The 27,165-nt window shown below is 34.8% G+C and overlaps 1 protein-coding gene across 1 annotated transcript in view; it reads left to right on the forward strand.

The window, feature by feature from the left end:
• The first annotated feature begins 227 nt into the window (after window positions 1-227).
• The window catches only part of LOC148944761 (transcription factor E2F5-like), a 41,021-nt gene continuing 14,083 nt past the window's right edge, over window positions 228-27,165 (forward strand). Inside the window, exons 1-5 of the mRNA XM_089100143.1 lie at window positions 228-362; window positions 10,732-10,841; window positions 15,864-15,975; window positions 19,937-20,095; window positions 26,452-26,676. Coding sequence (XP_088956269.1) covers window positions 237-362; window positions 10,732-10,841; window positions 15,864-15,975; window positions 19,937-20,095; window positions 26,452-26,676 — 732 coding nt within the window. The 5' untranslated portion in view covers window positions 228-236. The remainder of the gene's footprint in view (window positions 363-10,731; window positions 10,842-15,863; window positions 15,976-19,936; window positions 20,096-26,451; window positions 26,677-27,165) is intronic.

A 27,165-nucleotide genomic window follows, 5' to 3' on the forward strand; every position in this document is an offset into this window, starting at 1 on the left:
TCGTTCTTTTATCTATAAATGTTTAAATTTTGCATTCCGAGTAACTGAAATATTTGAGATTTCATCTTTCTCCCTTTTAATTCTTTGGTTAATTTCGTCAGAAGAACGCAATGTAAGTTTTGGCTCTTTTTTTCCGATGGGTTCAACAACGCCATCTATAAAGTACCTAGAACTACCAAAATCATCATCGAATTTAGCGAAGAAATTACAAATTCGATTTTTGAAGATCTTACAACATGTCTGAAACGTTGTATTTGCTGAATCCTAATGAAACAAGATTTGAAAAGTCACTGGGATTATTAACATCCAAGTTTGTCTCTTTATTACAAGAAGCTAGTGATGGAATAGTTGATTTAAAGTCGGTATGTTGATGCTAACAATTTAATGACCTTAAGCATTGGAATATAGCCAATCAACAATAGTAGATCAAAAATCAATGGACTAAATATATGCAATTCAAGCTAGAGCTTGAAGGTTTCACCTAACGACTCTCAAAATACTCACATAGCATAATATTTGATAATTAAATATGTTAATGGTCAAATTTTAATAGGCCTAGGCTAACAAAATAACAGGATACCACCAGATAGGCCTAGCTTATTTGACAGTCTATATAGGTTATATACAAATCCTTAAATTAACCAACCAGCCAAATAGTATTTTAAGCCTAGGAGTCCAGCTAGACATAAGGAAACATATTAAGAAAACAATTCTTGCTCCATAATATGCAGAATAATCCTCCTAGTTACCACATTTTGCAGGGGGAGAGCCTTTATCTTCACTTCATTCCTTGTTTTTACAGTTTTTCTAAGAAATTCTTGAAGTTCTTAGGACCTATATATTCACAGAATATATACCCCCACCCCCCTAATGTGCAAATATATATATAGGCTATCTGGAATTGCATCCTCAATCTAAATAGCCTCTAACATCCATTTGCATCCCAAATGAACTTTACTCCCACTTTAGCCATATGGTGGATGTCCCAAAATAACTAATATAGATGGAAAATGTTGGCTGTTTTCTTTAAGAAATCTATAGCCTATTAAAGAAATATATATAGATCAGAACATAATTTGCACTTTACTGAAAAAAATACAGTAAAATTCTACTTTAGTTACTTTTACCTATATTGGAGAGGGGTGAGGTTAGGAAAATGAAACTTTCAGGGATGGGTCTACAGGCTAAAATATGTCCTGGGAAGGTATTTTGAAGTACTTATCTCCTTCTCCCTCTATTGATATTTAGTAATCAAAATGTTAATATTATTTGATTTATTAAAGTTATAAAGGTAAAAACATTTATATATTTTTCAGTAGAGTGCAAATTATGTTCTGACATTGGGGAGGCATAGGGGTTTTGAGCCCAACTTATGTTAATTTCTGCTTGTTTTGGGCTTGACTTGGTTATTTATTGTAATTTCTGCTCGTTTTGGGTTTCATTTATTTGTTGATGCTGATTTGTGGTACTTTCATGCTTGGTAGATTATTTGATTTTATTTTTGCTCATTTTTGTTTAATGAAGTCCTTTACTTTTCTTTGAAAAACTTATTTTGTGGAAAAAGTTTTTTTTAATTAATTAATAAAATAGCTCTGTTTTGTTGTCCCAAAAACAAAGAAAATTGGACATCACAAACTCTTAAAACCAGATTTAATTTTCCTTTTTTTATGTCTGCTAATGGCGGTTCCCTTTGCCCTTTCACTGTCTACGGGTCTTTGCGTTTACTCCCCCCTCCCTTGGAAAAAACTTCCCCTGGAAAATAACCAGTTGCAGAAAATATGGCTTTCCAAATTGAAATATTTTATTTGGGTTCTGTTATTTTTTAGTTTAGCTAAGGAAAGTGTAAAAGAGGAATTTATGTGTAAGTCTTGCCCCATCCCCCCTCTGTGAAATTTTTTCTTCTCATGGAAAATCGTCTAGAAACTCTCCCCCCCCCCTTCAGAAAACTCCCACGCAAAAAAAGTCCATGTTTCCCAATAACAAAAACTATCTGTAAGCAATGGACAAATTACAAAACTTAAAAAGGTACCTAAAATTTTTTATTGGGGTTCTCTGATTGTTTTATAGCTATGGAGAGAGGGAGATACCTAAAAGTGCATTTTAATGCCAAAACATCTCAACTTCAGCCTTTAGATAAATACAGAATTAGCTATAGGGGAGAGACAAGAGGAGGATGGACATAGAAATTAGTTAAAATCCCCAGGCAGTTCTAGTCCTTTTTTGATAAGTCAAAAGGGATGGGATACCAACCAACTGCAAGGGGTATTTTTTGCGGGGAGGTATTTTCCAGGGGGGGGGTTCCACAAGGTTGTATTTTCCACAGGTGTTTTTCCGGGGGGGAGGGGCTCTTTACCCTCCATCACTTTTGACTTTAAAATGGGACTAAAACTTTCAATTTCCAATCAAACAATAAAACGTGATTAACAAAAACCCTCACAGTTCTTGGGGCAAGGGCTGTTGGTTATTGCAAGCTACCCATTGTTAAAATTTAAGGTTTTTATAGAAGCGATGGTCATACAAACTTTGGAGAAGGCTCCTTCAATTGAAATTTCAAGTTCAATGGAGAATCAGAGGACAATCAGCCTCTCCCTCTTAACTGCCATTTTCCTCCTAAATGCATCCTATCAAAAAAAAAAAAAAAATTCAAAACATTCTAAAGGTCAAATAACCATGTCTCTGGGGCTATCAAACCCACCAGCAGCTCCTTGAGCAATGTCTGTAAGTTAAGCTAGTTACTCAATGTTAATGCATAAAGTTTTTATGAAAAATATTTTTGTATGAACTTGGGGCCAGGGGGCTGCTCACTTGATTGGAAATCAAAAGTTTCAGTGCACCTTCAAAGAGTTAAAATTGATTGAAGGGCTTCCACCCCACCCTCTTTTACCCAAATACATTCCATCAATAATTTTTAGATGACCATTTTACTGAAAACAGATCAAAGGTTAATCTAACTATGCCACCAGGGCTCACAGCCCCTGGTGCAAGGGGTGTAAGTTATGCAAGTTGCCTATTGTTAACATACAAGGTGGTTTTTTTTATCAAGAAAAGAGGGTATGTTTGATCCTATATAAAAGAAGTATGGAGCATTAAGGTCAAACCTTAGGGAAATATCAAGAAAAATGCCAAACACAATCAAAACACATCTTTTCCTTTGTTGGCTTTAAAAGGAAATACCAGTATCTAGAATGAATGATGGTATCAGCTGTCACATCATTTGGAAAATATTTAGGAACATCTTCAAATAAATCAAGAAGTACTTTGTGCATCCAGTTATGCAAGATGACATATCTGCAATGTGTCGAGAATGGCTGAGGGTATTAACCTGAGGGTATGAAGTTTAAACTTTCTGGACATGTTGAAGGAATGTTGAAAAAAGGGCTAGAGTGCAACCAGTCCTCACCCCATATCCTTTTTAGCTGCAATCTCCTCAGACATCTGATCAAAATCCATCATCTAGATTAACAAAGGTCAAATATTTTGAACACATATGTTTATTACTTAACATCCAGAAAGGTCTGATTCATCTAAGGAAAAGGGAAATAAATCAGCTTTAATGGTTTGTGACTTCAGATCTTCTAAAAAAAATAAAAATAAAACAAAGCTTTTGTATGAATGGTCTTGACAGGCGTCTATTTCATGGCTTTAAGAAACAAACAATTGCAACAAGGTTGAACAAGCAAAAATTCTAACTTGTGTTTTACCCATTGATATTGCCTCATATTTTTAGAGTTCTGAAAGTCTGAGTTCAGTGGTTCAGTTGCATGATGGTTCAGTTACACAAGGGTTCAGTTGCACAGCAGTTCAGTTGCACAGTGGTTCAGTTACACAGGGGTTCAGCTACACATGGGTTTAGTTAAATGGGGTTTAGTTGCCCGGTGGTTCAGTTAGACGAGGGTTCAGTTGCACAGGGGTTCAGTTGCATGCTGGTTCAGTTACACAGTGGTTCAGTTGCTTGTGGTTCAGTTACATGCACACACTATTTCAGAGTTTGACTAACTTGTTGACTAACAGTTACATGCACACACTATTTCAGAGTTTCACTTAAATAAGTTGACTAACTTGATGTTTACTAAAAACGTGTACAATGGTGCATAGTTGTACATCAGCTATTATGAATCCAGTTGGCCATTGTGCAGGTGGGAGTGTGCTTGATCCCCCAAAAAGTGCAGTTTTCTACCTAAATTTTTGAAATCTTAATGAGTCTTCAGATAAATATAGAAAAGGGTCTGGGGAGGAGGTATAAATAAATATATAATCTTCCTTTATTGGGATTAATGAAAAAAACTTTTTCCACAAAATAAGTTTTTCAAAGAAAAGTAAAGAACTCCATTAAACCAAAAATTAGCAAAAATAAAATCAAATAATCTACCAAGCATGAAACTACCACAAATCAGCATCAGTATATAAATGAAACCCAAAACGAACAGAAATTACAATAAATAACACAGTCAAACTAAAAAAAAGCAAAAATTAACATGAGTAGGGCTCAAAACCCCTATGCCTTCCCTAGGCCAGAACATAATTTGCACTTTACTGAAAAAATATAAATGTTTTTACTTTTATAACTTTTATAAATCAAATAATATTAACTTTTTGATTACTAAATATCAGAATATGTATATTAAACAGACAATGCACATTCATTTTACGGATCCGCCATTTAAAATATCTAAAAAAAAGTTCGAACACTGGAATGTCTTATTAAAATTACACTGATTGTAACGTGTTTTATTTAAATTTTAGAAATAAACTTGCCCCATAAAGTTACTTCATATGGGAAAACTTGGGCTCTGGGAAACTTAGCAGAAGATACTCAATACTTTTTCAAAATGTATATATATTAAATTTGAGTAAATATAATTAATAAAAATCAAAGAGAGGGTTAGTGGCTATAGTAGACAACTAGTAAGTAGGCCCGACTCTAGATCTTTGAAGCTTAGGTTGGAATCAGCACTGAAGAGGCTTACATATGGTTTTTGAGAAATGAATTACTATTAATTGTACTAAGACAAAATTCATCATCTTCTCTTGTACTGGTAAAACAGCACCAGAAATTATGATGATTAATATTCAAGGCCTACCCATTGAAATTGAAAAATTTGATGATATTCAATATCTCGGGATAATACTGGATTCAAGTTTATCATTTAAAAGCCATGCAATTTATCTTCGAATGAAACTGGCAAGAAATATTGGAATGATGAATCATCTGAAATTTATTATGTCTTTTTTTGCCCTGAAATCTCTCTATCATTCTCTAGTACATTGATATATAAATCACTGTCCCATTATTTTTTTGAATCCTTTTAAAACTTATATTATTCCCCTTCAGAGGCAACAAAATAAAGCTCTGCGTCTATTGAAAAATTGCCTGCCTAGCCCGTTTTCTTACCCTTGTAAATTGTCAACAAAAAGTATGTATCAAATTTTAAATATCCTTCCACTAGATCTTTTCCCTTCTTTCCATTCTGTGCCTTATATGATTAAACGCGTTCAAGGTCTTTTGCCTGAGTATTTTTATTTGCATAATAAATTTTTTCAGGATGATGATTAGGTTGTGCATGTATATTGAACCCATGGCAGTTCTGTAGTCCATCAGGCTTTAATAAAATCTGAAAGGTCCCATTTTTCACCAAGGCATAGTATTATATATAATTGGAATAATTTTCATAGTTTTATAGATTTGAATAAATCGTTGGTTAATAATAAAATTAGATTAATGAATCACGTAATCAGTAATTATTAATTTGATTTATTTTCTGGGGTGGATGCTCCTCATTTCACTTTATTTATTTGGTTATTTTGAATTTATTCAGATTTTGTTTGTTGTTACCGTACGGAGAGTTGAAGAGCAATCTTTTTATTCAAGTATCTGGAGATAGTATTATTATTTATTGTTGAGTGTATATAAACCCACACACGAGTTATTCTCACTGTAAGTTGTTAATTTGATGGTTTTGTCAAAACATTTTTTATTGATTCATAAAGAACTTGAACTTGGCTATTAGTTTCTCACTTGCTTGCACTATTTACAAGTAATATTTGACTAATCTTAACGAGTAAAAGAAATTGCCGAAACCTCTAAAAAAAAAAAAGTTGTACCTAGATCTCTACCTCTTGTATGGTATGGAAAAGAGTTTTTTTTTTTAAATATTACGCAAAGTATATGTCAATTTTATAAAACCAAGCCGTGGGCTCTATAGGAGGCTAAGTGGACCATACTAAATATTTTTTAAAAATATACATTCATTAAATTTGGCTTAGTAAGAACTTGTTTTATTTAATTTTCATTAAAAACAATTTTCGAAATATTCAATAATTATTTTTAATGAAAATTAATCAGAGGATGAGTGGCTAATGGCGATACCTCTATAAAAAAAACGCGCCTTGATATCTACCTCCTGGGTGGTGTGGAAAAGTTATTGTCTATTCCTGCTACTAGTGTGACCACAGAAAGACCATTTTTGGTGGTAGGCCTGATAGTGACTTAGAAAGGAAATGGCCTCAGTCCATACAGAGTGGATCAGTTGATTTTCATTCACGATAAGTATAGCCACATCCCGCAGTTCTAATATACTTCTGAAGTTTGCCTGAAGGAGTTTTTTTTCGACACACTAATATTCACAGATAAATGATTAATTTTGTGATACGGTATTCGAAGTTTTGTATACAGTAATTTTTGAGGAATAAAAATAATACTATTTTTGATTATTAATTCTGTTATAAAAACGTAGCTCTTAGATATTTCAACTATTCTGCAATGATTCTGAAATGCCACAGCCATTTTGTTTTTACCAGATTTCTACTTCTCTTGTTGAATAATGAAGAAAACCAGCGTCCAGCCAGCGATTCGCAAAGTGTCTACCTCATGAATAGGTAGAGTATCTTGTAAATAAAAATTGGGTTTGAGGAAGACTAAAATCTATTCTATAAATCATATACAACAGCTTTCTGTATAAACCTTATATGCCCCCCGGGCCTAACTTACAACCCTTGAACTGAGGGCTCTGAGGGGGTTATCATCCTAAAAGACTTAATTTCCAGAACTTTCAACCACATTGAACAAAATGGATATCTCAAAATTTTGATTAGATGTGTTTTGGAAAATGGTGGGCGTAAGAGGGAAGTTAGTCGCTATTCAATCACTTTCAACTATTAAAAAAGGCACTAGCCCTTTCAATTTCAAATTGAAAGAGCCCTTTTGAAGTTTCTACGACAACGCTTTCAATAAAAACTTTATATGCCCCAGGGAATAACTTAGAACCCTTGCCTGAGGGCTCAAGGCAGGGGTTGTCATCCTTAAAGACCTAATTTCCAAAAATTTAAACTACGTTGAATAAAATGGATATCTAAAAATTTTATTGGATATGTTTGGGGAAAAGGTGGGTGTGAGAGGGGGGTTAGTTGCCCTCAAATCACTTTAGACTATTAAAAATGGTACTACCCCTTTGAATTTCAAATCGAATGAGCCCTTTTTTAAGTTTCTATGACAAAGATTTCAAAAATAATCTTATATGCCCCCAGGGCATAACTTATAACCCTTGCCCTGAAGGTTGTGGGGGAGTGTCCTCCTCAAAAATATATTTTCTATCTGGAAATCAACTATGCTGAACAAAATGGCTATCTAAAAATTTTTATTAGATATATTTGGGGAAATATGGGCGGGGGGGGGGGGCCTAATTGCCCTCCAATCACTTTCGACTACTAAAAAGGGCCCTAGCCCTTTGAATTTCCAATCGAATGAGGTTTTTTTTAAGTTTCTACGACAACGCCTTCTTTAAAAACCTTATATGCCCCCAGGGCATAACTTAAAACCCTCGCCCTGAAGGCTGTGGGGGAGTTTCCTCCTCAAAAACATTTTCTATGTGGAAATCAACTACGCTGAACAAAATGGCTATCTCAAAATTTTGATTGGATTTGTTTGGGGAAATGAAGGGCGTGGGGGGGGCTAGTTGCCCTCCAATCACTTTTGACTCTTAAAAAGGGCACTAGCCCTTTGAATTTCCAATCGAATGAGCCTTTTTTGAAGTTTGTACAACAACGCCTTCTATAAAAACCTTACATGCCCTCAGCGCATAACATAAAGCCATTCCCCTGAGGGTTGTTGGGGAGTTTCCTTTTCAAAAACAAATTTTCTTTCTGGAAATCAACTACACTGAACAAAATGGCTATCTCAAAATTTTGATTGGATGTGTTTGGGGGAAGGATGGGCCGGGGGGGGGGTCTAGTCGCCCTCCTATCACTTTTGACTATTAAAAAGTGCCCAGCTCTAAAGGAAAAAAAATAGTACATTGTGCCAACATCGTTCTTATAAGCCCTCAGGGCATAACTTAAAACCCTTGCCCTGAGGGTTGTGGGGGAGTGTCCTCAAGAACATACTTTCTATCTGGAAATCAACTACACTGAACAAAATGGCTATCTCAAAAATTTTGATTGGATGTGTTCGGGGAAATTATGGGCGTGGGGGGGGGGAGGCTGGTTGCCCTCCAATCACTTTCGACTATTAAAAAGGGTACAAGCCACTTCAATTTCCAATCGTATGAGCCCTTTTCGAAGTTTCTACGACAACTCCTTCGGTACGAAGTGCGCGGCTGAAGAAAAAAAAACACATTGTGCCCACATCATTCTTTACTTAGCGCTAACGCGCCGCCTATGATTAAAAATGAATATAGGCACTGTAGGGCAATAACTCCCTTCTCATTGCAGAAAAATATTTTCTTTATATTAAAAAATATTATTTTCATATGGTTACCAGCACAAAAACTGGAAAGGTTAGATGGGGGGGGGGGGGTCTTAAACTATGGAATTTCTATTTCTTATGAAAAGGGTGATCTTGGCATTGGGTTTATTTGTTTGCTTGTTATTTTTTCCTCTGGGGTGATTCTTTGAAACCAATGGTCTTAGAATATCAGGGGAGAGCTCGTTAGAGTGGATTGAAAGTTCTATCAGCCTTTTTCAAGTAGTTGACAGATTTGCCACAGCGAAGTGGAATTTTCAGCCATTTTATGGTAGAAAATGATGGTTTTGGCACAAATTGTCCCAAAAAGACATCAAGGGAAAATTCTGAGATATTGAAAAACTATAGACTGAAATTTTCAATTTTAGAGATAGTAATATCACACAGTGGTGCATTTGTTCTTAAAGATCCACATAGTTCATACAAAATAATTAGTTAATACAAACATTTATTTTAAAGGTTCATTTAACGAAGTTTTTTTTTTCATTTGAGGCTTGATAAAATTATGTACAATGACATATAATTGTGCATGAGCTGTTATGGAGGACAGCTGATTAGATATTATATCTATATTATTAGATATGAACTATAAATGATATTCTATCCTTATGGATGTTGTTGAGGATAAGTAAAACCATGCCTGTTTATGGTAAATATCTTGTCATAAAACTTTTAACAATTCATTTAGTTTTAAAAGGTCCTAATTCTCATCACTTTCCTTTCCCTTTAAAACTATTCTTTTCAAATGTGCCTTATTTAAACAAACTTTCTAATTGAGCAATCAATTAAGTTTATTTTCGTTGTATTTTTAGTTTGGCTTTATTGCAGTTTCTGTTTGTTTGAAGTTTCATTTTTTCATTAATGCTAATTTTTGTTTGTTAAAAAGATTGACATCTTGTATGAGCTGTTTTCTAGACACTCCAGATTGCTGTGAGGTGAGGTTGTAAAAATTTCAAAACTTTCAGTAGTTTAAAAGAAGTGGCTAAATGAGAAATGATGAACAGGGTGGGTCATCGTTTTGCTTTGCAACTTTTTTTTAGTAGTAGCAATAACCTTATTAGGTAATCTTAAGCTAATTTCTAACAGAAGATGGTAGATTTTGTCAAGAAAAAAAATTTCAACTCTGATCCAAAACAAAAACAAACTGAAAATTTGAATGATTTACATCTTATATAACCTAATTTCTAGACACCCCAGTGGTCTGGGCATTCTAGATTGCACCAAAATAACTAAATATTGCCCATGTAAAAACAAGACACCTCAATTTTTGTTAATAGTTTTGGTATTATGCACTCCAACACTGTAGACTGTAGCGTCTTCTTTCTCCAAACGTAATACACATTTGATACTGCGCATATCGTCTCTGGCAATATACGTCATAACCTTTTTTCAGTTTCCATAAGCTCATTGTGATATGTAGATTGGAAACAATTGTCATTGCGCGTGCGCGAAGACGGAGAATGAATATTGTGTGGTCTTAACTCTGTGTCACATTTTTTAATGGAGAGTATAACATTTGTTGATACTGTATATTCTGTCTACTGTGGCATTCCAAAGACATTCTATTTTGTAGTATTAGTTAACTTTAGTATTGGATCTTCCATTTCTATACTGACTTTAAACATTACAACAGAAGCTGCAAGATTAGTTTTTAAATTGTTACTGAAAAACTATCATAAAATATAATCAGCAGCCTAGACTAGTCACTATTTAAGTGGTTTCATTTAGTTGCTGGAAAATAGATGTAAAGGCTTTGTCTCTTATCCTATGAAGATTGACATCTTATATACAATAATCTAATTTATAGATACCCCTGTAGGCTAGCCACCCTAGATTGCAGAAAACAAAGGTAAACTGAATGTTTACCCACTTAATATTTGACAATCTTTTGTTGAGTAACATAAAACTTAAGTGATAAAACAAAATTTTATTTTGTTTTTGAAATTTTAGACTGTAGAAATTTTTTGAAATTTTTAATTTATGTGAAATTTTAGGCTGTAGAAATTTTAGAAGTAAGACAGAAAAGAAGAATATATGATATAACAAATGTCTTAGAAGGAATTGGACTCATAGAGAAGATCAGTAAAAATAGTGTCAAATGGAAGTAAGTTTTTTTATTTTGCACTTTTTTTTATTTTGTGATTCTTTCTAGCATGTATAGTAGGCTGTACCTTTATCAGATTTTTTATCTTTCAGTATTTTTTTCTACGTGTGTCTATATCAGAGCTATGCCATAATTCTGCATAGGATATCCTAAAAGCAGCAGCCCATTTTTTGATGAAACTGAATGTTTTAAATTTTTATAGACGTAATTATTTGCCACAAAGAGAATTAAAACCTGAATGCTATTGGACCACCATTCCTCTTTTATCAGGGCACAGACACCTCTAAAAATTCCAAAGATAATTCATCTGTTACGAGCAAACCCTCTTTTCACCAGTGTTATCTTATCATCCTAGTATCTACTACCAGAATGCTAAGTTTTCTTAGTATGTCTGTGTGAAATAACAAGTTGTAGACAGTTTTTTGTTTGGTTTTGGTAGGTAATTCACCGATGACATATACTTTGGGGCCATGTCCCTTTCTGAATTTAAGGAATAGAGTCAAGAGTAAGAGTTGGAATAACTTTTACTTAAGCTCTTGCTTAAGACCTCTCTTAAGCTTAAAGATTTGATCAAATCAAAATAGATATAGTCCACTTTTTTAAGGTGGCATAAACTGAGTGAGAAAACTTAGGAGCTGATATAGTAAAGAGTAGAGAGAAAAAATCGTAAAGAGAAAAAAGAAACAAAATTAAATGATTGCATTAGAATTAATAAGAAATGGTTTTGATATCTTTTTGAATTTGAACATCCATTCCACACTACAAGTGTGAATGCAAAATTTTTAGAGCGGGTGTTCCCAACCGATTTTTGGGCCATACTCCACGTAGGACTTTCAAAAATCTTGATCCCCCATGGGCGCCCATAAGCTGAACTTTAGGGGGGGGGGGGCTTAAGTGGTCTAATCGGCACTTATATTGCTGTATAATAGCAATCTCAAAACAAAAACACATAAAATATAAGGTAGCATCATTCAACCAGAGGGGGGCCAGAGCCCGCCCCCTTCCCCACATATGGGTGCCCATGTGATCTCCCCTGTAATATTTAAATTTTGTTGTTCAAATTTTATGTTTATTCACCTAAAGGAAGCTTAAAAGGGCATTAACTGGGTATCTTTTTTGGGTTGTCCTCTAGGCATATTTTATTCTAATGAAAAAATGTGTCTAAATACAACACCTTGTCTACAATGTATAACGTCATTGCTGTACTATCATGTTTTGCTCTTTAAATGCATTTGAATGTGATGTCATTCAAATGAAAAATGTTTTTTTTTTTTTTTAAAAATTAAGGCTCTAAAGTATAATCAGCCAAAGGTTGCATGTCCTGCCCATGACTCATAAAAAGTTGCCATGCCCCACTAGTGGAGCCTACACTCCACGTTGGGTATCACAGCTTTAGAAGAATGTTGTAATTCTTGTTTTTGGTGCCTGATGTCTAAAAATTCATTTTAAACCACAATTTTATACATTTTTATGTATTTATACATTATTCTCAAAGATTGAACGTTTTGGTTAGTTATTATAGATGATTATCTCCCCCTAAACGTAGACAGGACAGCAGAGTTCCTAGTCTTCTTGAAGTCAGTCAGGAGTGCCAAACGTGCTTAGAAGAATTCACATGAGAAATATTTCTTCCAATGGTTTATGGAAGAAATTTATATTTTGATTTATTATAAATTTATGATTTCAAATTTATATTTTGATTTACATCAAAATAGAAATCAGAACATACGGTTTTGATTTTCAACTTGATAATAACCTTTTGATTCTTGTAAACAGGAGGGCGAAATGAACTTAAATATGTAAACTAGAATTATCATAGGCAGCGCAGTCGCGCTGCCTAAGTAAAGAATGATGTCGGCACAATGTATTATTTTTTTTTTTGGGGGGGGGGTAGACCAAGGCACTTCGTATCAAAGGAGTTGTCGTAGAATCTTTGAAAAGGGCTCATTCGATTGGAAATTGGAGTGGCTAGTGCCCTTTTTAATAGTCGAAAGTGATTGGAAGGCAACTAACACCCCTTCAATGCCCACCATTTCCCCAAACACATGCAATCGAAATTTTGAGATAGCCATTTGGTTCAGCGTAGTTGATTTCCAGATAAAAATTATATTTTTGAGGAGGACACTCCCCCACAGCCCTCATGGCAAGGGTTATAAGTTATGCCCTGGGGGCACATAAGATTTTTATAGAAAGCGTTGTCGTAGAAACTTCAAAGAAGACTTATTTGATTTTAAATTCAAAGGGCTAGTGTCCTTTTTAATAGTCGAAAGTGATTGGAGGGCAACTAACCCCTCTCTCACGCCCACATTTCCCCAAACATATCCAATCAAAATTTTGAGATAGCCTTTTTTTCCAACACAATTGAAAGTTCTTAAAATTTGGTATTTGAGAATGACAGCTCCCCCCCCCCCACAGCCCTCAAGACAAGGGTAATAAGTTATGCCCTGGGGCATATAAGGTTTTCATAGAAAGCATTGTCCTAGAAACTTCAAAAGGGACTCATTTGATTAGAAATTGAAATGACTAGTGCCCTTTTTAATAGTCGAAAGTGAATGGAAAGCCCACCATTTATCCAAACACAAATAGGTCTTTCTAATAGGTCGTTTTGGAAATAGGTCTTTGAGGATGATAACCCCTTCAGAGCCCTCAGGGCAAGGGTTATAAGTTATACCCTGAGGGCATGTAAGGTTTTTATTGAAAGCTTTGTCGTAGAAACTTGAAAAAGGGCACATTCAATTGGAATTTCAAAGGGCTAGTGCCCTATTTAAAAGTCAAAAGTGATTGGAGGGCAACTAACGCCCCTCTTAAGCCTACCATTTCTCCAAACACATCCAATCAAAATTTTGAGGTAGACATTTTGTTCAACGTTATTGAAAGTTCTGGAAATTAGGTCTTTTAGCGTTGTCGTAGAAACTTCGAAAATGACTCATTCAATTGGCACTTGAGAGGGCTAGTGCCCTTATATAATAGTCAAAAGCGATCGGAGGGTGAATGCCCCCCCCATAACCATCATTTCCCCAAACACTGACAATCAACATTTCGATATAGCCATTTTTTCGAAGTTAGTTGAAGGGTCCGGAAATTATGTCTTTGAGCATGACAGCCCCACAAAAGCCTTCAGGGCTAAGGTTGTAAGTTATGCCCTGGGGGCATATAATGTCATCGTAAAAACTTCAAAAGGGGCTCTTTCAACTTGAAATTGAGAGGGATATTACCCTATTTAATAGTCGAAAGTAGTCAGGGGGATAATCCCCCCCCCTCAACGCCCATCATTTTCCAAACCATTTACAGCCAAAAGTTCCATATGGTCAGTGTGTTCAACATAACTGCAAGATATGAAAATTATGTCTTTGAGGATGGCAACCCTCCCCCCATAGCACTCATGACAAGGGTCGTAAGTTACGCTCTTGGGGCATGTAACGCTTTTATAGAAAGTTTTGTTGTAGAAGCTTCAAAAAGGGCTCATTTGATGGGAAATTGAGAGGACTAGTGCCTTTTTTATTCTCCGACAGCCATAAGATAGCAATTGTCCCCCGCTGAACCTATCAATTCCTCAGATAGCTCGACTTAAAATTTTGATGTACCCATTTTGTTAAATCTGTCAGAAAGGTCTGGAAATTATGTCTTTGAGGATAACAAATCCCCCCAGCCATCAAGGCAAAGGCTGTAAGTTGTGCCCTGGGGACATATAGGATTTTTATAGAAAGTGTGGTCATATAAACTTCAAAGGGGGCTTATTGGATTGGTAATCAGACGTTCTAGTGCTCTTCTTAAGAGTCATAGTTAGCGGAGGGCAGCTATACTTTCCCCCTTACACACACGTCATATTATCCCGAAATGTGTCTAATAGAAATTTTGAGATAGCCATTCTATTCAAAATAGTCTAAATGAATTTTGTGGTTGAAACAAAGCCAAGAGTTTAGGGGCAAGGGTTGTAAGTTATCCCCAGGGGGTATTAAAGGTTTTTATGGAAGGAATGGTTGTTTAACTTTAGAAAAGGCTCGTTCTTTCTTCCTGAAAAACACTATGTCAATATGAAACGAACAGAAATTAATTAAAAAAATCTTTTTGCACAGTATAAGTTTTAAAAAAAAAAGTAAAGAACTCCATTAAAACAAAAATGAACAAAAATAGAATCAAATAATCTACCAAACATACAACTACCACAAATCAGTATTAATAAATAAATGAAACCCAAAACAAACAGAAATTAAAATAAGTCAAACTCAAAACGAGCAGAAATTAAGTATTTTTTATTAATCTGAGTAGGGTTCTAAACCCTATGCTTTCTAAAAGCCAGAATATAATTTGTGCTTTACTGAAAAAAAATTCTTTTAAATGTTTTCACTTATAACTTAAAGAAAACAAAAATTAATTAAGATTTTAGGGAATAAATATCAGCTTATGTATTTTAAACTGACAATGCACATTTTTTTCAGTAAATTCATTCGAATTTTTTTCAGTTGAATTTCAATTTCCGTTGAATTGAATTTCAGTTGAAATGACTTTAATGTCTTTTTGAATTTGGACAGCCAATCCACATTTCAATAATGAATACAGAAGCCTTTAGAAAAATGTTGTAATTTTTCATTTTGGTCCTTAATGTGGCCTCTAAAGCTGGGAAGGAGCTTGAGTTTTGAGTTGGGGGGGGGGAGAGTATAAAGAATATGCCAACAAAATCTTTCAGTGTGCCAAAAAATGCTGACCCATGAGCTAAATTAAACTAAAAATATAAGATAAGTTCCAAGGTGTCAGTGCTGCATGCTGACACCTTGGAATTCAGGTTATATTTTTAGGGATGGCAAATGCCTTCTCTGGATTTTTTTTTTTTAGGTGTGTCCATAGAAAAAATTGAAAAAAGAAACAAAAATTGTCCCCTCTAGTTATAAAAAATACTTCTTATTTGTATTTTCATTAAGAAAAATTGAAAAAATCCCTTCCTTCCCATAAATCTTCGTGAACTAGCGCCACGGCATTTTCTTTAGCTCATTGAGTTTATTTTTAATATTCCTTTTTTTCTAGAGGTGGCAGTGCATCAACAAATACAGAAGAATTATCCTTCAGAGTTCTCAAATTAAGGGCTGAAATTGCCAATTTGGAAGCATTTGAAAAGATACTGGATCTTCAGAAGAGTGTGAGTTTGAGCATCTTATCATTATTTGTAGGTCTAGATGCCAGGTTTTAGAAATGGAGTAAAATTAGAAAAGGAATTTGCTTGAAATTGATCCTTCAAGGGCAAGATGAACAATTTACACTAAGGAAAAAATAAGTTATTTTGACAAAAAAGGAAACCATTTTAAAACCTTAGCCCTCTCATAGGAAGGATTTTTTGAAGGCTAGCCCACATAGAATATTGTTTGTGCATTTCCATGGTCTAGGTAGCTCAAATTAGCTAGCTAGGTAGCTAAGTAGCTCGGTAGCTAAGTAGCTAGGTAGCTAGTAGCTCAAATTAGCTAGGTCACGGGAGTAGAAGACCCTGTTCCATTAAAAAGATGTTAGATCCTCAAAAGAGCACAGTTTAGGAACTCTTATTGCTAGTTGTAAATGTAAAGTCCTAGAAATGGAAGTACGAAGTATCTTCAGGTAGTTTTGTGCAAATTAAGCTAGTAAGATCCAGCTTTATTTCTCTATGGCAAAGGACCGATTTTTAAGATCCAGAGAGAAGTAAGCTCTTAGTCCTTTGACATATTTTGCTATCATCAAACTTATTACTTCTTTGATCAGAGAACTGGAAGAGTTTCATAAGAATATCATTAGAGTCCTGGTTGGGGTGCCCTCCTATTGACGGGTTAGTCATTGCCTATTTTCTTATGTAAGTGTATGGCAATAGTGGGGCTATATAAAAAAAGCAAGGAATATAGCACTCGCCTTTACAGCTCCTACCGGCGGTGCTGATCTTTGCTTCATGGCAGCCAAGAAGCGCACTGGGGGCCAGCTATCCTGTGCTTTTGCACACCCTTCCTGTTTACCTTCCCTAGATTTCTCCAGGTACTCATTTTGAGCTGGGTTGACTAGCTAAGCTTACAGAGTCATGCCACTGACCAAAGTTCCGAACTAAAAAGCCAACAGCACCAGGATTTGAACCCTTGTCCTCACGGACAATGGATTTCAAGTGTAGCGTGCAAGCCACTGGGCTAGGAACTAGTGATTTTATGTAAATAGCTTTGATTAAAGAGTAACTTTGTGTTTTTGGATTCATGTCTGGAAACTTAAAAGCAACGGAAAAGAAAAAAATCAACAAAGAAAAGTGTTAAATTAGAGTATTAAGACGATAGCAGATTGATTTAGAAAAAAAGGCGTATAGTTCTAAATTTTTTGAAAGGTGTACCATATTTAGCTGAAGTGACTTGCTACCAGCTTCACTGTAATTAGGGGGAAATGTGTTTATTTTTACATCATGTGGTACAAAAATACATAATTCACTTATGATTTCCCATGTTGTCGGAGAGGGAAGATGAGTGTAAATACTTATAATATAAATTTTTGATACAGGAAGCACACAAAAATGCCTTTGTCGATTTTTGAGACAGTTCTAACTTATTGCCATCTACGTAAGAAATTTCTTAGCTAAGTAGGCATATACCCCAGGTGGTAGGGTAAAAGACTTTTGGTTGATTCAAATAGGATGTTTAAGCACAATGAGAGGGGGAGGCCTCCCTCCTAATCCCCTGAGACCCCTTCCATAATCTTCTATCATCTCCTTCTAAAGGTTGACTTGTAAACACCAGTTTGGTACTTATGTAAATAAATATTTTGCAAAATATTGCAATATTGTGTTTTAAAAGGGGTGCAAGACAGTTTTATGAAATTCAGAGGGTTCTGGAAATCCCATGGATTTATTTAGTGTGAATATACAAGCAGCATTCAATTCAATAGTCCAATCTAAAATGTTGATGTGTCTCCTGATTTTGGTGTTACATCCTTACTTTCACATTTGTATAGCCATAGTAAGGTTATGGTCGAACTTGAAAAGGATATTTCAGCAGGTCTATCCGTCTTATTAAGGACTGAGGCAGGGTTAAGATAAGATTTGTTACTGAAAAATGGCTATCACAAGCCCAAATGTGCCGAATTCGCACTTTAGTGTCAATAAAAAAAAAAAATCCAAAAAAAACAACGAAAAAATTATAAAGGGTCAATGCCGAATCAGCAAAACATCAAAACAATGAAAAATCGTAAAATTAAAAGAGAATAAAATAATTAAAACAGAAACAATTTAGTTATACGACCAAAAAATAGAAAGCTCGAAGTTTGCAAAATGAAGATTAAAAATTATAAGATAAAAAGGGAGGAGGAGGGAGGAGATTCACTGATTGTGTATGTCAACTATGTAAGGGATGAGAGTTTTTCTATATTTTTCAATGGAAACTTTTATTGGGGCAAGAAGGGGGATTTTTGTTGAAGCAGAACGCGGGAGGTGGGGTTGAAGCGGTGAATATTGACTAGGGAATGAGGTTATCTGTCCGAGGGTTATGAAGCGCATAAATAGCGAAACGCAAGGGAACGTTTTGCTCTCCTTTCCTTAAGGGTGCCTAGATTGGCTCTTCAACTATAAGTCCTGCTTGTTTAACATTTTTACAGCTACTCTGACCAGGATGATTAACAACGGATTTTACATTCACCTCAGCGATCTTAGCTTGATTTGCTGTGCACACGTTGTCCTGCTTATGAGTTCCTGCCTGCCAACCTTACAGGAAAACGTTAGCTCACCAACTTTTGGTTATAAACTCGTAGAACTTGCAGTTAATGACTGAGTTTCTTGTTTATAATGCCGTAAGCCGTATCTAGTTTGTATCTAGCCCTGTAAGCCGCTGTTAAGTTTTTGTGTTATTTGAGTTTTTTTATGTTATGTGTTATTTTGCAGGATAGTTTTATTTTGCAGTTTATCCTATTCCCGATGCTTTATATGTCGGAAAATATGTGGAGTTTGTGTGTTTAATAAGGACAATTTGTTTCGTTTTCTCCCATTTAGCTTTCTTTACGAGTGCTGTTATTTAGCCCTCGTTTCTTAAATTTTGAATTAAAAATTAATTTGTATTTTGAAGTTGATTTTTGTAATTTTGTTCTTTTCTTTACTCTGTTTCTTTTTGTATGTTTGTAAGCGGGCAAAAATAAACTTATCTTATAGAACCATTTCTGCAACAACACAACAAATTTGGCAAAGTAGGGGTAAAATTCCAATAAATGAAGATTTTGAGATTTCTTGTCCATCAACAACTATCGTGTTTGTTGAAAATACACCCCCCCCCCCTTAAAATCCCCGTTTTTTAAGCATTCTCCTGTAATTTGGTCTCTTATGCACGCTTCAGATAATGCTCTTCAATCCACATTTCAATTTTTTGAAGTATCTACTCCAACCTTTCCCCTGAATTTTCCCTTTCCCCTGAAATGGCTCTGAACTTGGATGAATTGGGACAAGTTCTATGTTTTTCATGCATTTTTTGGCTTCATAAGTTTCATATATTTTATTCTTAACTTATGTGTGCAGAAATGCAAACCTTGTGGCCGTATAAGATGACAAATGTCCTTAAAGACATAGCCAAAAAGTAAACAAACCATTCTATTCCTCGTTCAATACTCTGTCTATATACAACTAACTGTTTCTCTCAAAAATATCAACGACTAAGATCGGGAAAAAAATTATCTGTTTGATGAATTTAGAATTATTTATTCAAAATAAACCGTTTTGTAGGTGTCTGGGCTAAAGTTTTGTTCAAACTCGAACCCTGCGAGTCATCATCTATGCTGTTTATAAAAGAGACGCCAAATTATGATCAAAAGAGGATAATTATACTTAGACAATGATATCTAGCTAAGCATGGGTGTGAATCAGACTTAAAGAAATCGCTTTCCACACAAACTTTGGTTAATACTTCAGAGAAAGCTGAGGAATTGATATTTGAGCTGATTTTGTTCACCTAGCTCTACCATCTAGTCTACATCTAGTTATTTTAAATATGGGGAAATATTTAGTTTGAAGAGCAATTGTTTAAATAAGGGGCAGATATTGTACGTATCGGGACTGAAAGTTTTTTCTCTTTATTGTTGCTTTATATACTATGCCCATTTAAATACAAAAAATTTGTGTTTTCCAGTGGATGACGCAGAGTCTGAAAAATATTACAGAAGAAAGAGATAATGTACCATTTGCCTATTTAACTCATAATGATGTATGTGAATCATTTCCAGAAGATACTATTCTAACAGTCCAAGCGCCACCTTCAGCTTCCTTACAAGTTCCCATTCAAAGTGAGGTAAGTGATAATACTTCTACTCAAATTTTAGAAATGGTTCTAACTGCAGTCTGCATTTGGCTACTATATTTAATTGTTTGGCACCACCTTTTTTAATATTCTGCACCATCTAACCTCTTACTGCAGCCTGCATTTGGCTACTCTATTTTAGTTGTTTGGCACCACCTTCCTTAATATTCTGCACCATCTAACCTCTTACAGCAGTCTGCATTTGGCTACTATATTTTAGTTCTTTAGCACCACCTTCCTTACTATTCTGCATTATCTAACCTCTTACAGCAGTCTGTATTTGGCTACTATATTTTAGTTGTTTGGCACCACCTTCCTTACTATTCTGCACCATCGAACCTCTTATTGCAGTCTGTATTTGGCTACTATATTTTAGTTGTTAGGCACAACCTTACTTAATAATCTGCACAAACTAATCCCTTACAGCAGTGTGCATTTGGCTACTATATTTTAGTTCTTTGGCACCACCGTCCTTACTATTCTGCACCATCTAACCACTTACTTCAGTCTGCATTTGGCTACTATATTTTGGTTGTTAGGCACCACCTTACTTAATAATCTACACCAACTAACCTTTTACAGAATAATCATAGTTAACACATTTTGCATGCAGGTAAACTTTATCTTCACTTCTTTCAGTATTTTACACTTTCTACCAAATTGTTTAAAAAAGGCATGAATTCGATAAGTATTTTTTCAGTTTTCAAACTCGGGCTGAAACAATCGGGATCTATAAAAATTTTTAATAGATGTCACTATATACAAACCGCAGTGGCGAAAATACAAATTAAACACCATCACTGCCATCTTAATTATTTCTCATAACACATTTTAATAGAAAAATAGTGAGAAATTAGGTTAGGTTAGGCTGGGTTATGAAGATGGCGCTTGGGCGTTTCTTTGAAAACATTTTTCAAAACTGAACAAAGACTAAGCGAATAGATACAAAAAAGAAATTCAGAAATTTGGTAGAAAAAGTGTAAAACAATAAAAGAAACGAAGATAAAGGATAGCTTCATATATAATGTGTTAGCTATGATTATTCTGCATATATGAAGTAAGAATTGGTTTCTTAACATGTTTCCTTATATGAAGGTAGCTATCTAGGCTATTACCCGATAATATTCGAGGGCTAGTTGGTTAATGATACCATCTCCTCAAAAATGATTACTAGTTTGGGCGCTAGAGGGGATAACATAATAGGGGGAAACTAATATTCCAGTTCAGTATTGTCGTATGGATTGATACCTAGCTGTCCCCATTTTCCTAAATGTTTTCAATGGCTGTATGATAAATTCATCTTACCAGTAACATAATCTACGTCTAAAATATGGACAATTGATCTCTCTCCGGGAAATTATTCTCCTCTCACTATTTTCTGAAAATTTGAAATTTCACTCGATGTATTTTGCAATTTTTGACAATAATGATAAAATGGTTGGGACTGTTTCAAATATATGCTCTATTAACCCTCAACTCATCTGGGGTCAATTTTACTATGAGTGAAAAATGGATTTTATTTATATGTGTGTAATCAAAAACCAGTGGCTATAAACATAACAACAGCCACAGAAATGAACGAAACAGCAATAACGCTCAGCACATTTAAATCACCTTCCGTGGCTTCACATATTTCTGTATAAAACTTTGTATCCCCTCTAAAAGTTTTCTCCATGGGAATTTATTAAACTTTGGCAATTGCTTATAAAATGCTCACTCCATCCCAGTATTCTCTACAAAGGGAATAAGGATACCTACCTCCCAAGGCATCCTCGTTATATGACTCCCAGTGTTCCCTATGCAGTTGTAAACAGTTTGTCCACACTTGAGGGCTCTTTACGGTAGGTTCGGTTTCCAATCAAACTCCTCACCATACACCACTTTAATCTTGTTGTAAAAACGCAGGATGCTAGATTTCTCTGCACAAGTAAGCCAAATCTGAATATTCTGGTCCCGAAGGTGCGATTAAAACTCACCAAGGAAATCATCAGGTTCACATTCAGGACCCCGGTCCTGATTCCAAAGCCGTATTCGGGGGGGGGGGGGGGGGTTAGGGGGTTTGACCCCCCCCCTCGAAATGTTTGCCCGACTCGTAAAAACATTAAAAATATATAAAAGCGCATTTTTGACGCGTTTTTTGTATAACCCTTCCCCCTCTCAAAATTATAACCCCTTGAATAAAAGTCCTGGTTACGGCCCTGCCTTATTCCAAGCCCATGAACACTAGATGGCAAAGGAGATCTTTAATTTGAATAATTATCCAAGGTAGTTTACGACTCTAAAATGGTCGTATGGTCATTAACTAATGTAATTAGTTAATGTAATGTAATCAAAGGACGGACCTTTCTTCCTTTGTCATAATCTAGGTTTATAGTATACAATTATCCCATTATATCCCGTATAGTTAGGCTAATAATTTGACATGAAAATGTATAATTAGTTATTGATTAAATTTAATTATTATATTTTTTTCATTGATCACTATAATAATTGTTTGTATCTTCAATGGTTTGTAATAATTACATACAACTATAATTGTGTTAATAATTGTTTGAAATTATATATGACTATTATAATGCTTAATTATAATGAATTATTCCAATTACTCCATATACTATTTAGTATAAACATCCCAGTATTTGCCTTGACAAATATTTCCGTTTTCAGATGTAGATGTTGAATTCACATCCACTTTCGAAAGTTTTAAAACAAGAAAACCTAACCTTGAACTGATAGATTTTAGGGAGTAAAAGAGCCGTAAATATCAGGAAAAAAATTTGACCTGAGCAAACGTTGCAAAGCAGGAGAACGTTGCAGAAGTATAGAGCATTTTTACAATTTTGCGACCAACCAGGCTTACCTATTTTCTTGATGATAAGGCTATGGGGTCTATGGTGCGGAATCAGAAGTTTCAAAGGCGTTATATTTGCTTAATGGTTAATGTGGAATATATAAGGAAGCGTAATGGACCCATGTTTTTCGTATTATTTTTTTTTTTATGTTAAAACGAACGTGGATTAGTATATATTTGCTTTTATGGTATTATTTGGCTCATTTTTCAAACTACTTTCAGTTGACTTGGGAAAATTGGCTTTAATTTTGCCCCCTCACCCCAGGATTACATTATATTGACTAATGTAACATTACATTACATTAGTTAATGCACTTTATAATTGGTGCTTTTGTTTGGTAACTGGAAGGAATGAGTTTTGAAAATATCAATTCATAGAATTTAAAATCTATGGATGGACTGATATCTTTGATAAAAGACATGAACAGCAGTGTTTATTAACGAAAGATTGTCGTCGAAAAAAATAAATTGCATGTAATAGTAAATTGTAAAATAACGGTGGAGCGTGGAATAATAGAAAAAAATAAAATAACAAAGTATAATAAAATGCTCGCAAAGTAAATTCAATATAGAGTAAATAAAGAATCATATAAGTTAAGCAAAAAAGGAAAAAAGTAGAGTAATTATAGAGTAAAATAGTAAAGTCACCTTTGCGCCTGGACTTTCCAATCTGTTCAACTTTTCTATTGCTGATGACTTGTAATAAATGACGAGAGGGGGATCGACACAATCCCCTCTAAAAAAAAGGAAAAAAAAAAAACATGTGGCCAAACCTTCTCGAACAAAATGCAAAAGTTTGTGTTTTTTGTTCTAGGGTTACTTTTTTGACATGACACGGATGAAAATCCGATCGTTGCTGTAAATCTGATAAAAGTAGAATTACATTAACTAATGATCCGTCAAGCCCGAAACTCCACAAACCACCCTCCAAAAAATAACTTGGGGAACATTTTCAATCAGTTTCTCTAGTAGAGTTGAATAGTCTATTTTTAACATAGACTATAGCTGTGACTCTGGGAGACTATGATCGATAGTATTATGATAATATAATAATAATATAGAAGTTTTTTCGATCATATACAAAGAGGATTTGAATACAAAATATAGCTTTACCTGTCGCGATATCTGAATTCTTCAAGGACGGAAGTAAAGGGGCGGAGGGGGGGGGAGTATCGAAAAATTTTTACCTCGGAGAATTCTAACCATAATTTAATTCTTGGATATGGTTACATTAGACTATAAGCCATCTTAGGCATAATAGCTTAAGTTTAATGCTTGCGATTTATTTCAAAGGAGTATGATTAAGACAAATTATTCAAAATCATATTTAAACATAAAGGTTTCAAAGAGTGGCTTTATAGCCCATCCTATCATTAATGCACACATTTAGATATAATAGCCATTGACTTGCATTTTTTATGACTATATTATGTTAAAATTTTCTTTTTATGCAAAGTCAACTCTTTTCGATGATTTGAATTATTTTTTTTTGCATAACCATCAACTTCAGTTGGAACTTTTGGACTTGAAAACTTGCACAAGTTTCATAATAGCGAATATTATATTTGGAAAGTATTCTGATTGAGGAATATGAAATATTAAACAATCAAAAAGCTTTTTTCACAGGATGATATTTTACTCCCCTAGAGATAAAAATTGGCATTCTCCTGGGAAATTGGTATTAAGTGGCCAATAATTATAGTTCTAAATTATTCTAGAGTTTATATTCAAGATTATTCTAGAGTTTCGTTAGCTAAAGGTCTGAAGGGGCAACAACCCAGGAAAATGTAGGTTTTTTTTTCAATTTCGATGAAGATGCGAAAAAAATATTTTATCATAATCAGTGGGGGGAGGCAATAAAATCTCGGGGAAGGGTGCATGTGGGACAAAATTTAACTGACAGTGAATTCAAAACTGGCAGGCTTGCTTCTCAACTCGCTATAATAACAGTTTAGCTTATCCCTTCTTCTGAACTTGATAACAAATTATTGCTTCATCACATTAAAAAAATGTCTACTTATTGTGTGTTCAGAGTCGCTCCCAGTCTACTCCATACTAGCCCCACTCCACTCCCCCCGTGCCAATGCCTAGACATAAAGAAATGGAGAGAGAATGCTGAATGGGGAATAATATTCCTATTTTGTTGTTATTGTAGGCAGGGTTGTCAGTGCGATCAGTTCCTAGATTGCTACAATTGTCCAAATTTGCGTGCTACGCAGCGATTATCAGTCCCAGACTTTTGCATACAAGTCCAGTGGACATTGTCCGTCACGCGTCAACCCAAAATCAATCAAATCTTTCATCCCTTAATTCTATGACTATCTACCTTAGTTCTACCCTAGGAATGGCTTATGGATGAATGATAGATAGATTTATCTATCAACAAATGAAATCACATCATTTCTATACAATCCTAAAAAGGCCGTATCCCAGACTTTGCCTCTCAATCACTCGGACTATATGTCTTGGCTTTTTCTACAATTATGTGGGCTAAAAGTGCTAAAATAGCACTTTCGTGGTATCTTGGAAATCCTGAGCACGTACTACAGTGCTACACATATAAAATAGTGCTGGAATAGCACTTTCCTGCTATAGGTGGCAACCCTGAGCAAAAGTGCTAAAATTTTGCTCAGTAAACTTATGCTCTTCCAAGTTGTACGCGATCAACCATTGACACAATTTCTTTGTATTTTCTTATTCTTCTTCTGAAACTAGTTCTTGGATTCAGATTAATTTCGTCTTCTCAATGACCCGAGGAAATGAAACTCTTTCCTGAGATAGTTTGTTTACGTGGTTTTCCCGTCATACTCGTCTAAGTGGAACAGAAGTTAGTTCTTTTCTCAAAGTAACTGCATTTCGTAATTATCCCCAACTTGAGGAAATGTATTAGTTTAACCAATGAAAAACATATGAGTTTTTAAAACTAAAAACTCATTGCAGTGTCCCTGAACCCTAAATAAGATAAAACTGAAAAAAAATTTATGCCTGTTCCTAAAAATGCTTAGCTTCCTTTACGGCCTTTGTGACAAGGAAGATGAAATATAAGTATTGTCATATAATTTTCAGTGACGTCAATTAGGGGGGGGGGGGTGCAGGACCTGTGTCCTCCTAGATTCTTTTGCCCCCCTTCTCCAGAATTTTTAAAAATACCTTTCTTGGAGTAATTTCATTGAATTAAGCATATATTATATATTTTCAAAAAAAAACGAGAAACGAACAAATTTTAATTAAAAACTTTACAGTTCACTTCAAAAATTGTTTAAATGCATTTTAGTTACTTTTTTACGAATCATGCATAATTTTTATTTCTATTTTATTGCACGCTACTTTTTGTACTGGTTAATCTACAGAATAATTTCGTATAGAGCAATTTAAGGGCTTGCATTTAAGGGCTTGCTCATCCAAGTTGTATGTGATTGACCATCGAGTCTGTAATGCTATAAAAGCTGTTTTGGAACTATTGGAAATATTCCTCATCTAACAGCTCTTTTTGCAGCACCATCAGTTTCAACTGCACTTAAAATCGGAGGATGAACCAATCTCTGTGATGCTAGTCAATAAAGAACCTGAACAACAGCACCCTGTTATTGTGGAACTACCCCTCTCAGAATCTATGCAAGCCACAATGGACTACTGTCGCTCTCCCTCCAGAAAAAGAATAAAAATGGATAGGATAGATGAGCAGACGGTTGGAGGAATTCCTATTGCAGCACATTTTGAAGTAAGTGGCAAATGATGCTGAATTTGATGTGGCTAATTTAATAGTTGATTTTCTATAGCGGCTCTCCTTCTGTCAAAAGAATAAAAATGGATAGGCTAGAAGTGCAGACGGTAAAATAAATTATGTTGCTGAATGTTTTGAATTAAGTGGCTAATTAAACTAATATGTTGTGGCTAGCTTAAAAGCTAATCTTTTACCGTGGCTCTTCCTCAAGGAAAGGGCAAAAATTGATTCGTTTGAGGAGCAAACTCTTTGGAAAATTTTTAGTTGCAAAATTTGCAGTATGTGACTGATTTTTTGCCTAATTTAGGTTACCATTTTGCTGTAGCTAATTTATGTAACTAATTTGCTACTATAACCCCCCTTTACGAAAGAGAATAACAATGGCCAGAATAAAAGAGCAGATGGTTGGAGGAATTCCTATTGCTACACATTGTCAAGTAAGTGGCCAATTTGTTGGCTAATTAAGCTAATTTTATTTCGTCTAAT

The sequence above is a fragment of the Artemia sp. Qi Xiang Cuo genome, chromosome 14 (genome assembly GCF_049724085.1).
Source record: "Artemia sp. Qi Xiang Cuo chromosome 14, ASM4972408v1, whole genome shotgun sequence".
Taxonomy (NCBI): domain Eukaryota; kingdom Metazoa; phylum Arthropoda; class Branchiopoda; order Anostraca; family Artemiidae; genus Artemia; species Artemia sp. Qi Xiang Cuo.